Source organism: Entelurus aequoreus, linkage group LG10 (assembly GCF_033978785.1).
Source record: "Entelurus aequoreus isolate RoL-2023_Sb linkage group LG10, RoL_Eaeq_v1.1, whole genome shotgun sequence".
Lineage (NCBI taxonomy): Eukaryota > Metazoa > Chordata > Actinopteri > Syngnathiformes > Syngnathidae > Entelurus > Entelurus aequoreus.
In genome coordinates, this window is record NC_084740.1 from 52,117 (window position 1) to 67,116 (window position 15,000).

Consider the following 15,000-nt stretch of genomic DNA (forward strand, 5'->3'; position numbering starts at 1 on the left):
AGAAAAACATGAAGTCGTGGAAAGATGTCAACAAGTGTCCCAGCGGATGTTTACTCAGATGTGTGCGGTGTAAATCTACTGTAACTTTATTATTAATCAGATCATACGTCCTCAAGCATTTACTGACTATTCAATATCCCTTAAAGATGTGGTGTGGTGTGGTGTGGTGTGGTGTGGCACAATCACCACGGTGAGCTCTCTCACACACACACACACACACACACACACACACACACACACACACACACACACAGACACACACACACACACACATGAATAAACAGCAACATTGTTCAATAATGATGCACGTCTGCTTTAAGTCTTGGTGTTAAAACCTCGGTGCTGAAATCAAAGCCCGGTGAGGTGTTGCGTTTCAAAGAAACGGCGTCGTAAAAAGCGCGGCGGGTCAAGTTCTACGCGGTAATGATCGAGAGAGAACTTCTCATTTGAACACGAACCTCCATAAAAAGGTGCTTTTAAAAGAAGTAAAAAGACGTTTACGCGAGGGAAGTAGGAAAAGTTTGTTGAAAAAGATCATTGGTGGGCGTGAAGGACTTGAACCAGGACTTGCAGGAATTGGACCTAGAGAGAGTTGGAAAATTAAATTAAGGCCTGTTAAGTTGTTTTTGTCTTTTTTCACACTTGGCCAAGAACCATTTTGACAACCCAATAAAGTTTTCTTCCTGGAAAGACTTGCAGATAATTGTGCTGCAATTCACACCAGCTGGGACTTCTACAATATGGTCTAGAAAACATCTAACGTGGTCTAGAAAACTTCTATAATGTGGTCTAGAAAACCCTTATATTGGCTACAAAACTATAACATGCTCAAAAAAACCTCCTAAATATTGTCTAGAAAGCTCCGTTATGGTCTGCAAAACTTCTATAATGTGGTCTAGAAAACTCCTAAAGATGGTCTACAAAACTCATACAATATTGTCTACAAAATTCCTACAATATGGTCTACAAAACTCTTATAATATGGTCTACAAAACTCATACAATATTGTCTACAAAATTCCTACAATATGGTCTACAAAACTCTTATATGGTCTACTAAACTCTTATATGGTCTATAAAACTCTTATAATATGGTCTACAAAACTCTTACATGTTCTACAAAACTCCTATAAGATGGTCTACAAAACGCATACAATACTGTCTACAAAACTCTTACAGTCTAGAAAATTAGTATATGGACTAGAAAACTCCTATAAAATGCTCTAAAAAGTCATACTATATTGCCTGGAAAGCTATTTTATGGCCTACAAAACTTCTATAACGTAGTCTTGAAAACTCGTACAATATTGTCTAAACAACTCTTATTATATGGTCTACTAAACTCATATATGGTCTACAAAACTATAAGATTGTCTACAAAACTCCTACAATACTATCTACAAAACTATAACATGCTCTAAAAAAACTCCCAAAATATTGTCGAGAAAGCTCTGTTATGGTCTGCAAAACTTCTATAACGTGGTCTAGAAAACTCCTATAAGATGGTCTACAAAACTCATACAGTACTGTATACAAAACTCCTACAATACTGTCTACAAAACTCTTATAATATTGTCTACAAAACTCTTACATGGTCTACAAAACTCCTATAAGATGGTCTACAAAACGCATACAATACTGTCTACAAAACTCTGACAGTCTACAAAATTAGTATATGGACTAGAAAACTCCTATAAAATGCTCAAAGAAAGAAATACAATCATTTGTGCTTACAGACTGTACCCCGTATTGAACTATATTGATATATAATGTATATATTGTGTTGTTTATGTTGATTTAATAAAAAAAATAAATAAATAAAAATAAAAAAATATATATATATATATTTTTCTCTTGTGCGGTTTTCTCTTTTTTTCTCTTGTGCGGTCCGGTACCGGTCCACGGTCCGGTGGTTGGGGACCACTGGTCTAGAAAACTGTAATATGGTCTGTAAAACTCCGATATTCACTAGAAAACTCCTATAATACGGTCTACAAAACTCTTATAAAGTGGTCTAGAAAACTGTAATGTGGTCTAGAAAACTGTAACATGGTCTGGAAAACTCAGATATCATCGTCTAGACAACTCCTATAATATGGTCTACACCAGTGGTGCTCAACCATTGGGCCGGTCCCCGGTTCCGGTCCGTGGACCGATTGGTACCGGGCCGCACAAGAAATAAAAAAATAAAAAAAATAAATATATATTTTTCTATTTTTTTTTAAAATTAAATCAACATAAAAAACAAAATGTATACATTATATATCAATATAGTTCAATACAGTCTGCAGGGATACAGTCCGTAAGCACACATGATTGTATTTCTTTATGACCCCGTACCCCCGCCCCCGGTCCGTGGGACAAATTTTCAAGCGTTGACCGGTCCGCAGCTACAAAAAGGTTGGGGACCACTGGTCTACACTACTCCTATTACATGGTCTATAATATGACTTTGAAGCCATTGTATTTGTAACAAGGGCGGAGCAGGAAGGTGCTCGGAATAAGTTTAAGTAAAATTTGATAGGATTTTACACAAGTTTCTTCACACAAAACCTTCCCAAAGAGATGTGATCTGCGTCCTCGGTTTTTAGTCTACTAGACTTCCCAGGTGGATATGACAACATTGGTTCTGTTGTAGTACTTGACTGCAGAGTTTGCCGTGGAAAACAGAACACAACGTTAGCAAGCTCCTGCGGGCTGTCTTATTCTGTGCAACGCAACACATGGAAACAGGAGTTCAGAACAATACTTGCACACTTTTTAAAAAATCAGTGAAAATTGACTCGTACTTCAATGACCCTCTTCCTTCCTGGTCTTCAAAGGAGCAGAGGATGTCCAGAGCTGACTGGTCCTTCCTGGAGCACCTGCTGGAGGAGGGTCAGGAGTACTCGACAGGCATCGGCCGCATCTGGCTTACCGTTCTATTCCTGTTCCGCATGCTGGTGCTCGGCGCAGCGGCCGAGTCCGCCTGGGACGACGAGCAAGCCGACTTCGTCTGCAACACGCGGCAACCGGGCTGCACCGCCGTCTGCTACGACAAAGCCTTCCCCATCTCGCACTTCCGCTACTTCGTCCTGCAGGTCATCTTCGTCTCCACGCCCACCATCTTCTACTTTGGATATGTGGCTGTAAGGTCGGGGAAGGAGAGGCAGCCGGAGGATGTTCCTGAGGATAAGCACGAAGAGGAGCATGCCAAAAAAGGGAGCGCGGCCGTGAAGAGTTCAGCAGAAGCTCCGAAACTGAAAGGAAAGCTTCTATGCGCCTACACGTTCAGCATCCTCTTGAAGGTTCTCCTCGAGGTCGGCTTCATGGTGGGCCTGTGGATCCTCTATGATGGCTTCCTCATCGATGCAAAGTTCGAGTGCGTAGGCTTACCCTGCCCTCACACGGTGGACTGCTTCGTCTCCCGCCCTACGGAGAAGACCATCTTCACCATCTACACTCAGGCCATTGCTGCCATCTCCTTGCTCCTCAACCTCATTGAGCTCCTCCACCTGCTTCAGCTCGCCATTTCTCAACATCTGGAGAAGCGGTACAAAAGAGAGGCATATCCGCCACGCCTGTATCGGGCGGCCGCCAGACCGGAGACGCTGGAGCTCGGAGAAGTACCTCTGGAATCTTACAGTGGGAGTTTGCCAGTGCCGAGCGAGGCAACAGGCTACACTACCAACCCCTGTGAGAGCTTTGGGGATCTGGACCCTACGGTCAACTGGGCGCCCACAGAGGCTGGGAGTGACGTGCTTCCCAGCTATAGGCACTGCATGGAGGCTATCAGGACATCACGGCCATCGAGGAACCACTATAGACACAACAAGAACAACCACTTGGGGCCTTCAAAGCAGAAGCACTACGTCTGACCAAGGATTGTTGATCTTGTACACTGGAGTAAAATATATCCTCGGTGGTGTCAAATGGTACATAAGTCTGCTTTTCGCAGGGTTGGATACCCGGCCAGGGACGTCCAAACAAAGCCCGGGCAAACCCTGTTAGGACGAAGGCCAACAACAAAACAAGAAGCAGCATTTTGGGGCGCATAGTGTCCCAAGTGTTAGCATGTTGGCCTCACAGTCTGGCGTGGCGTAGTGGGTAGAGCAACCGTGCCAGAAACCTGAGGGTTGCAGGTTCGCTCCCCACCTCTTACCATCCAAAAAATCGCTGCTGTTGTGTCCTTGGGCAGGACACTTCACCCTTTGCCCCCGGTGCCGCTCACACCGGTGAAATGAATGATGAATGAATGGTAGGTGGTGGTCGGAGGGGCCGTAGGCGCAAACTGGCAGCCTCGCTTCTGTCAGTCTACCCCAGGGCAGCTGTGGCTACAAATGTAGCTTACCACCACCAGGTGTGAATGAATGATGATTTCCCACTTCTCTGTGAGCGCTTTGAGTATCTAACAATAGAAAAAGCGCAATATAAATCGAATCCATTATTATTATTATTATTAGTCGGGAAATCTAGGGTCCAAATGTCAGTTTGCGTATCTCTGCGAGGTTTGCATGCGTACGTGGGTTCTCTCCGGGTATTCTGGCTTCCTCCCACATTTCAGAAACACGTTTGGTAAATTGGAGACTTTCAATTGTCCATAGGTGTGAATGTTGGTTTAGCCCCTCCAGGAATTTCAACAAATTGAACAAATCCCCGTGAATTATGTAAAACCTCGCAACTTCCCCACAAATTTTGGCCAATCAGCGTCGTTTTTGTCTCTGAGCGGCGCTCGATTTCGCAATAACCTTAAAATCTAAACTTACGCTTGCTTCTTGTGTAACAATATATCAACTGTTTATTGATCAAACGGCACAATTGACATCCACCCTGTTCCTGTCTGCAACACTAAGCCTTCTGGGTAATGTAGTATACAAACATCAAGTGTAAAACCTACACCGATAATTTCTGCAACTTGTGGAAGACAGAGCAGACAGCGGACAATAAGGAAGCTTTTGGTGAGGTTTCTTTCTTTGGTCATAATTAATGAAAACCGTACAGGACCGAATTATCCGGACTATAGAGCACACTGGTATATAAGGCGCACTTATTAATTGTTGAAGACAAAACATTTTCCATGCACTAGTCGCACTGGACTGTAAGCGAAATGAATATTTACACCGACAGATTTTGTAAATGTTTATTTACATACCTTAATTGTTTCCAAACGGTGTCTGTAACTCGGCAGTAAAACGGCTGATCAAACAAAACATAAGTCATCGTCATGGACCCACTAGCTGCGGAACCGAGCTCCCCAATCAGCTAAACACACTCAATAACTCCACGGTGACGTTTTGGTGAATTTACGAAATTGAAACAATACAAAAAGAATACCATTGTAAGTTAATAATACTAACACAGACACTCGTTAACGTATTAGCATATTAGTTCATGCTAACGACGCTAGCTTCAATACATTATGGTAGCATTTAGAAACATGCATGAAAACACCCCTACAGACATCACACATGGGACGGTTTAGTAAGTAAGAATTGTTTTAGTTGCATTGTAAAATTTACAAACATTGCTTAGAGGGATGAATGAAGAATCCATACCAGTAGAAACGCTACGGATGAATAGAAGACGGAACGGCACTTGTACTTCCGGTTGAAAGCACAAAAGAGAAGGAAATACTGTAGACGTTCACCCTGCCCGGAGCACCTGCAGTGAGTGGACTCGTCCAAAAGATGGCGCCATAGCACAAACAATAGCACACCTTTCAGTGCATTATGGCCGTCAGCAAAGAACAATACCTAAATCAGTTGCACCGTTTTATAAGCCGCAGGGTGCAAAGCGTAACGGCTCATAGTAAAACAAAACGATAATTTAACAAGTCATCAAGTGCCTACTTTTAAGTCTGTGCTGTATAAAACCAGTAAAACATCATTATTTGTTTCCCAGTTTTTATCAAAATCCTGTACTTTTTGATGTTAACGTTAGAAAGAACACGAAAAACATGGGTAACATACAGTCGTGGTCAAAAGTGTACATACCTTTGTAAAGAACATCATGTCATGGCTGTCTTGAGTTTCCAATCAATCGATCACTTGTGACCAACAAGTATGTGCTCCAATCACGCTATCACAAACAAATAAGAGTTATAGAAATGATTGGAAACTCGCGACAGCCATGACATGATGTTCTTTACACGTGTATGTACACTTTTGACCACGACTTAGACTTAGACAAACTTTAATGATCCACAAGGGAGATTATATTTAATAAATTACAAGTTGATTCCATGTCATTGGGAAAAAACATGCATCGTAACTTTACCCCCCAACTTTATGAAAAAGCTGCCGCAAAAATCACAAAAATAGCCCGTGAAATCCTGGAGGGAGTGTTTGTAGTTCTAGAGCCAGCAGATCACCCGCGGGCCTAATGCGGGTGCACGGTATAGAAAAGGAGCGGAGTGAAAGACGTGCCCAATGAGAGCTGTAATCAAGCAGAACCAAGGAACAAGACTCGCACTGTGAACCCGTCGCCTCACAGGCGCCAAAGAATACCAAATAACGGACTTTTTCAAGATGTCAGAGACAATCCCCGAGGGAGGATACTCTGCTAGTCATGAGATACTTCTAACAAGCTGTTGCGAGCAGATACAAACAAAAACCCGTCCCTGGAGCTCCTCTCTGCCCACAAGGTGGAATGTTCCGGTCTCAGCTCAGCTCCCAGGAGGATCACGGTCCCCTTTCACCCAGTCACTGGAGTTAGGGGCCGAGAACAGAAGCGTGGGACTCCTGGGGGCTGAAGGGGCTTATCGTCACAACGACACTTACAGTATTGAGGCAACAGGCGGAGAGGACCTCTCTGGCAACACAAAATGCTTCCGGGACTTGGAAAGTGGTACAAAATAATATGTATTTATATTTATTCTACACAAAATAAAGTGGTAAGTCACGTGGTCTGTCTGATGCACCTCACTCATATCTAGGGGTGAATTAGGGTGAATTGTCATCCCGTTGGGTTGAGTTTTTCCTTGCCCTGACGTGGGATCTGAGCCGAGGATGTCGTCGTGGCTTGTGCAGCCCTTTGAGACACTTGTGATTTAGGACTATATAAGTAAACATTGATTGATTAAGTTAAAGTTAGAGTAGCAATGATTGTCACACACACACTAGGTGTGGTGAAATTGGTCCTCTACATTCGACCCATCCCCTTGTTCACTCCCTGGGAGGTGAGGGGAGCAGTGAGCAGCATCAGCAGTGGCCACGCTCGGGGGATCATTTTTGGTGATTTAACCCCCAATTCCAACCCCTTGATGCTGAGTGCCAAGCAGGGAGGTAACGGCTCCCATTTTTATAGTCTTTGGTATGACTCGGCGGGGTTTTTTGAACTCACGACCTACCGATTGTCAGTGCAAACACTCTAACCACTAGACCACTGAGTTAGGCCGTGATGATTAATTCTAGTAGAAAAAGGCTGCAATTTGTACTCTGTTTCTTCCATTAATTATTTCTTGAGTGTAACTACCGTCTTTTTCGGACCATAGGGCGCACCGGATTAAAAGGCGCACTGCCGATGGGTCTCCGTTGTGGTATTTTACGCGTTTCAATGGGAGACAGGTCTGGACTACAGGCAGGTCAGTCTAGTACCCACACTCTTTTACTATGTAGCCACAGTCTATTCAGGTATTTTTTCATCCAAAAGGTGCACCGGATTATAAGGCGCATTAAAGGAGTCATATTATTATAATTTTTTCTAAATGTAAAAGACTTCCTTGTGGTCTACATAACATGTAATGGGGGTTCTTTGCTCAAAATGTTGCAAAGATGATGTTTTACACATCATCTTCAAGCCACTTTCTGACAGTCGCTTCAGGATGCGCCATTTTGTGGGCGGGTCTTATTTACGTGCCTCCACTTCGACTGCGTCTTCTCTCTTTGAATTAGGAAATGGCGGCCCAAAGTTCTTCAACGTCCCTGGAGGTCTACAGTTCTCATGCCCGGAAATGTATTCAAAAGCAAAGACTCCGCACCTTTAACGAGCCTGAAGAACCGTGTCTCTGCAGTGGACGTTTGTTTTTTCGTTTTTTGTCAGATTTACACGTTTTTGGGAGATGTGATGTAAAACAGGACTGTCCACTGCAGAGGACGCAGGCTCTCAGGCGGATACAGAACATACCGTATTTTGCAGACCATAGGGCGCACCGGATTATAAAGCGCACTGCCGATGAATGGTCTATTTTTGAGCGTTTTTCATATATAAGGCGCACCGGATTATAAGGCGCATTAAAGGAGTCATATTATTATGATTTTTTTCTAAATGTACAAACCCCGTTTCCATATGAGTTGGGAAATTGTGTTAGATGTAAATATAAACAGAATACAATGATTTGCAAATCCTTTTCAAGCCATATTCAGTTGAATGCACTACAAAGACAACATATTTGATGTTCAAACTCATAAAGTTTTTTTTTTTTTTTGCAAATAATAATTAACTTAGAATTTCATGGCTGCAACATGTGCCAAAGTAGTTGGGAAAGGGCATGTTCACCACTGTGTTACATGGCCTTTCCTTTTAACAACACTCAGTAAAGGTTTGGGAACTGAGGAGACACATTTTTGAAGCTTCTCAGGTGGAATTCTTTCCCATTCTTGCTTGATGTACAGCTTAAGTTGTTCAACAGTCCGGGGGTCTCCCTTCTGCTATTTTAGGCTTCATAATGCACCACACATTTTCAATGGGAGACAGGTCTGGACTACAGGCAGGCCAGTCTAGTACCCGCACTCTTTTACTATGAAGCCACGTTGATGTAACACATGGCTTGGCATTGTCTTGCTCAAATAAGCAGGGGCGTCCATGGTAACGTTGCTTAGATGGCAACATATGTTGCTCCAAAAGCTGTATGTAACTTTCAGCATTAATGACGCCTTCACAGATGTGTAAGTTACCCATGTCTTGGGCACTAATACACCCCCATACCATCACACATGCTGGCTTTTACACTTTGCGCCTACAACAATCCGGATGGTTCTTTTCCTCTTTGGTCCGGAGGACACGACGTCCACAGTTTCCAAAAACAATTTGAAATGTGGACTCGTCGGACCACAGAACACTTTTCCACTTTGTATCAGTCCATCTTAGATGAGCTCAGGCCCAGCGAAGCCGACGGCGTTTCTGGGTGTTGTTGATAAACGGTTTCCGCCTTGCATAGGAGAGTTTTAACTTGCACTTACAGATGTAGCGACCAACTGTAGTTACTGACAGTGGGTTTCTGAAGTGTTCCTGAGCCCATGTGGTGATATCCTTTACACACTGATGCCGCTTGTTGATGCAGTACAGCCTGAGGGTTGGAAGGTCACGGGCTTAGCTGCTTACGTGCAGTGATTTCTCCAGATTCTCTGAACCCTTTGATGATATTACGGAGCGTAGATGGTGAAATCCCTAAATTCCTTGCAATAGCTGCTTGAGAAAGGTTTTTCTTAAACTGTTCAACAATTTGCTCACGCATTTGTTGACAAAGTGGTGACCCTCGCCCCATCCTTGTTTGTGAATGACTGAGCATTTCATGGAATCTACTTTTATACCCAATCATGGCACCCACCTGTTCCCAATGTGCCTGTTCACCTGTGGGATGTTCCAAATAAGTGTTTGATGAGCATTCCTCAACTTTATCAGTATTTATTGCCACCTTTCCCAACTTCTTTGTCACGTGTTGCTGGCATCAAATTCTAAAGTTAATGATTATTTGCAAAAAAATATATATTTATCAGTTTGAACATCAAATATGTTGTCTTTGCATATTCAACTGAATATGGGTTGAAAAGGATTTGCAAATCATTGTATTCCGTTTATATTTACATCTAACACAATTTCCCAACTCATATGGAAACGGGGTTTGTAAAAGACTTCCTCGTGGTCTACATAACATGTGATGGTGGTTCTTTTCTCAAAATGTTGCATTGAACAATGTAAGTAGGTTAGATATAATTATTCAGCATGATTAAAATGAAGAGTACCATTCATTTAGTGTTAGCATCGGAGTCAGCCCAGCTGAAGCGGAAAAGTTAGGCCCCGAGGTCCTAAAAGTTAAATGCTATATTATGTCTTCTGGTTAGGATACATATATAAAATATATAAATAAATATTAATAAAAAATATATAAATATATTTAAAAATATATATATACGTATGTATACTGTATAATAAAATATAATTAAAAAGAAAAATATATATATACAAACAGCCCTTTGAGACACTTGTGATTTAGGCTATATAAATAAACATTGATTGATTGATTGATTGATTGATTGAAATATAAAAAATATATATAAATGCAAATATGTATATAGTCAAAATAATAATAATAATAATAAATACATAATAAAATAAATAAATAAAATACAAATAAAATAATGTTAATAAAAAATATAAATATAAATAAACAAAATAAAAATAATAATAAAAAGATATACATAAAATATATATATATATATATATATATATATATATATATATATATATATATATATATATATATATATATATATATATATATATATATAAATGAATGAATGAAAGTATAAAACTATATTTAAAAAAAAAAAACACTGGCTCACACAAACAAACAGAAACTGCATGCAGGAGAGGATTAGAGCGGATCCTAATTGTATTGCACTGAGCAGTTTGTATCGTTTTTTTTAGTTAGACAATAATAGGAAGGCTGTCCTTCAAAAAATAACTTTTGTTGGCAGATATTGTGGGGTAAAACAATCCAAACAAGCGTCCAAAGCCGCCCAGTTCCGAGTCTATTCACTGAAAGTTGGCTGGCAGTCCCTCATAGTCCCATTATCTTGCTGCTTGTTATTGTTTATGCGGCTGCCAAACTGCGGGGGGGGTCAACAAACAGATTGCAGGGGTCGTACCCGCGCCTGCCAACTACAGTACGGCCAGCACGGACGTGACCGTACACATAATCTGCCTTTACAACACCCGTACACGCAGAAGTGAGCGCGTGTGGCGATGCATAGGAAGATGTGAGGACGGCCCTCGCCATTGTGGCCGTGTTTCCTGACATTGTTGGAGTCCTCGCTGAGGCCTTTCCTCTGATGATGCCACACAAGTCCTCCGCCGAAGCCCACCCACACCGACGTGTCACACTGATACCACACATGTTGCTGTGCATGCGACACCGAGGAAACGCAGGACCGATATTTCTCATTAAATACAAAACCCCAAAACCGGTGAAGTTGTCACGTTGTGTAAATGGTAAATAAAAACAAAATACAATGATTTGCAAATCCTTTTCAACTTATATTCAATTGAATAGACTGCAAAGACAAGATATTTAACGTTCACACTGGAAAACTTTATTTTTTTGCAAATATTTATATATATCATTTGGAATTTGATGCCTGCAACATGTTTCAAAAAAGCTGGCACTGGGGCATTTTTACCACTGTGTGACATTACCTTTCCTTTTAACAACACTCAGTAAAGGTTTGGGAACTGAGGAGACATATTTTTGAAGTGGAATTCTTTCCCATTCTTGCTTGATGTACAGCTTAAGTTGTTCAACAGTCTGTTGTGGTCTCCATTGTGCTATTTTAGGCTTCATAATGCACCACACATTTTTAATGGGAGACAGGTCTGGACTACAGGCAGGCCAGTCTAGTACCTGCACTCTTTTACTATGAAGCCACGCTGTTGTAACACGTGGCTTGGCATTGTCTTGCTGAAATAAGCAGGGGCGTCCATGGTAACGTTGCTTGGATGGCAACATATGTTGCTCCAAAAGCTGTATGTACCTTTCAGCATTAATGGTGCCTTCACAGATGTGTAAGTTACCCATGTCTTGGGCACTAATACACCCCCATACCATCACACATGCTGGCTTTTACACTTTGCGCCTAGAACAGTCTGGATGGTTCTTTTCCTCTTTGGTCCGGAGGACACGACATCCAGAGTTTCCAAAAACAATTTCAAATGTGGACTTGTCAGACCACAGAACACTTTTACACTTTGCATCAGTCCATCTTAGATGAGCTCAGGCCCAGGGTGTTGTTGATAAATGTATTTGGCTTTGCATAGTAGAGTTTTAACTTGCACTTACAGATGTAGCGACGAACTGTAGTTACTGACTGTGGTTTTCTGAAGTGTTCCTGAGCCCATGTGGTGATATCCTTTACACACTGATGTCGCTTTTTGATGCAGTACCGCCTGAGGGATCCAAGGTCCTTAATACCATCGATTAGGTGCAGTGATTTCTCCACATTCTCTTAACCTTTTGATGATATTACAGACCGTAGATGGTGAAATCCATAAATTCCTTGCAATAGCTGCTTGAGAAATGTTGTTCTTAAACTGTTCAACAATTTGCTCACGCATTTGTTGACAAAGTGGTGACCCTCGCCCTGTCCTTGTTTGTGAATGACTGAGCATTTCACGGAAGCTGCTTTTATACCCAATCATGGCACCCACCTGTTCCCAATTAGCCTGTTCACCTGTGGGATGTTCCAAATAAGTGTTTGATGAGCATTCCTCAACTTTATCAGTCTTTTTTGCCACTTGTGCCAGCTTTTTTGAAACATGTTGCAGGCATCAAATTCCAAATGAGCTAATATTTGCAAAAAAATAACAAAGTTTTCCAGTTCTAACTTTAAATATCTTGTCTTTGCAGTCTATTCAATTGAATATAAGTTGAAAAGGATTTGCAAATCATTGTATTTTCTTTTTATTTACCATTTACACAACTTGACAACTTCACTGCTTTTGGGGATCGTATATCCTCCTCAAATCCCATGTTTTGTCCACTTTTTCCCATTTATTTTGGAAGTTACACATTTCTCGGAAGAAAGCCGCTGCCTTCTGCAAAACGCAAATGTCCACGAGAGAGGACGTTGGTTCTCAGGAGCAGATAACGCCTATATTTGGATTGTTACGGGGACACAAAAGGGGATTTTAAAAGTCCAGCATGTGAGTCAGACCTGATATCATTTCATAAACAGGCAAGAAAACATGACTGATGCAACACACGTCACATTGTGCAGTAATCATGCCTTTGCTGTCCAAACTTCTCAATTTGGGCTTTTTCCTTCTCAACAAAACTGAACCTAAATTTGGATCCTGGACAGGAAGTGGCCCTGGGTCGGTTTCCTCCTCCAGTGTTGTTTCTCCCCAAGGACCGACTGCTGAGGATTGTCCACCCTGACAATGGAGGGCTGCTTGGGGCATTGTTCCGCGCTATACGCTCCGGGTATTCAACCGGACGTTCTTACGCCTCATCAAACGTGGATACGTGTGGAGAGAGTGGTTTACATTTTACCCATCATGCACTCTAATGGATTTAAATGGGTCTAAGTTTGACATTTTTTATGGTCTTTGAACGTTTTTCATAATATCCAAAAAGTTCAGCGAGCATTTTGTGTCTGTTGACATTTTGTGTTGGTTGGATTTAAATGTGTTGCACCATGACTAGGGAAGGTTGTTTGGATAGGAGTAAATGTTGTATTTTTTTCAAGATACTTGCAAAGGTCATTAATGTGATTAACTCTTATTGTCCACAAAATAGTTTACATTGTTCCGCGCTATACGCTCCGGGTATTCAACCGGAGGTTCTTGCGTCCCATCAAACTTGGATAAGTGTGGAGAGAGTGGTTTACATTTTACCCATCATACACTCTAATGGATTTAAATGGGTCTAAGTTTGAACTTTTTATGGTCTTTGAACGTTTTTCAAAATATCCGAAAAGTTCAGCGAGCAGTTTGTCTGTTGACATTTTGTGTTGGTTGGATTTAAAAAAACATGTCACCATGACTAGGGAAGTTTGTTTGGATTGGAGTAAATTTTGTTATTTCAAGATACTTGCAAGGGTCATTAATGTGATTAACTCTTATTGGCCACCAAATAGTTTACATTGTTCCGCGCTATACGCTCCGGGTATTCAACCAAAGGTTCTTGCGTCTCATCAAATGTGGATTAGTGTAGAGAGAGTGATTTACATTTTACCCATCATGCACTCTAATGGATTTAAATGGGTCTTAGTTTGAATTTTTTTATTGTCTTTGGACGTTTTTTAATAATATCTGAAAAGTTCAGCGAGCAGTTTGTGTCTGACATTTTGTGTTGGTTGGATGTCTATTTTTTGCACCATGACTAGGGAAGGTTGTTTGGATTGGAGTAAATGTTGTACTATTATTTCAAGATACTTGCAAGGGTCATTCATGTGATTAACTCTTATTGTCCACAAAATAGTTTACATTGTTCCGTGCTATACGCTCCGAGTATTCAACTAGAGGTTCTTACGCCTCATCAAACGTGGATACGTGTAGAGAGAGTGGTTTACATTTTACCCATCATGCACTCTAATGGATTTAAATGGGTTTAAGTTTGAAATGTGTTATGGTTTTGGACGTTTTTTCAAAATATCCGAAAAGTTCAGCGAGCAATTTATCTGCTGACATTTTGTGTTAGTTGGATTTTTTTTTTTGCACTATGACTAGGGAATGTTGTTTGGATTGTAAGTAAATGCTGTGCTATTATTTCAAGATACTTACATGGGTCATTGATGTGATTAACTCTTACGTAACGTAATCTAGTGTTACTTTGAGAACTTTAAGACTAAACCGGAATGACAGCCAACCTTGCCACTGATGTATTTGTATAGAGTCTGTGTTTAGGTGTGTACCTGGGTTTGTGTAAGTCTATTTATTTGGGGACGCGGTGCCCCTCCAGCAGGCAGACGGCTCCATTCTTCCTGCCGCACGTTCCAAGCCTGTCCGCTCAGGATGCTCTTTAATAAGAACATCCAGCGTCAGCCATTATTCAGCATCTTGCAGGAACAATGGAACTCCTCCCAACATCCCGCTTATACTTTCCCAGGAGTCTTGGCCCTCGGTTCCCACAGTGCTGACCAGTCCGGAGGAGCTGCTCCATTGTTGCCTGATTGTTCTTAGAAGGACATGCTCCTTCTTAACTTCTTCCCTGTGCGTAGCCAGGCTTCAGTGCCATCGCTTCTTTCTTGCCTGAAAGTAAGAGTGGAGAAGAAACTTGAGAGGATGCTGGGTCTCAGACCCCAGA

General features: G+C 41.5%; 1 protein-coding gene across 1 annotated transcript; it reads left to right on the forward strand.

Annotated features, from left to right (window-relative positions):
- Positions 1 to 2,826: 2,826 nt before the first annotated feature.
- On the forward strand, positions 2,827 to 7,025 carry LOC133659247 (gap junction alpha-4 protein-like). The gene has a single exon (XM_062061977.1). It carries the CDS (start codon positions 2,831 to 2,833, stop codon positions 3,854 to 3,856), a length of 1,026 nt encoding a protein of 341 aa, XP_061917961.1. The 5' UTR covers positions 2,827 to 2,830; the 3' UTR covers positions 3,857 to 7,025.
- The last annotated feature ends 7,975 nt before the right edge of the window (positions 7,026 to 15,000 follow it).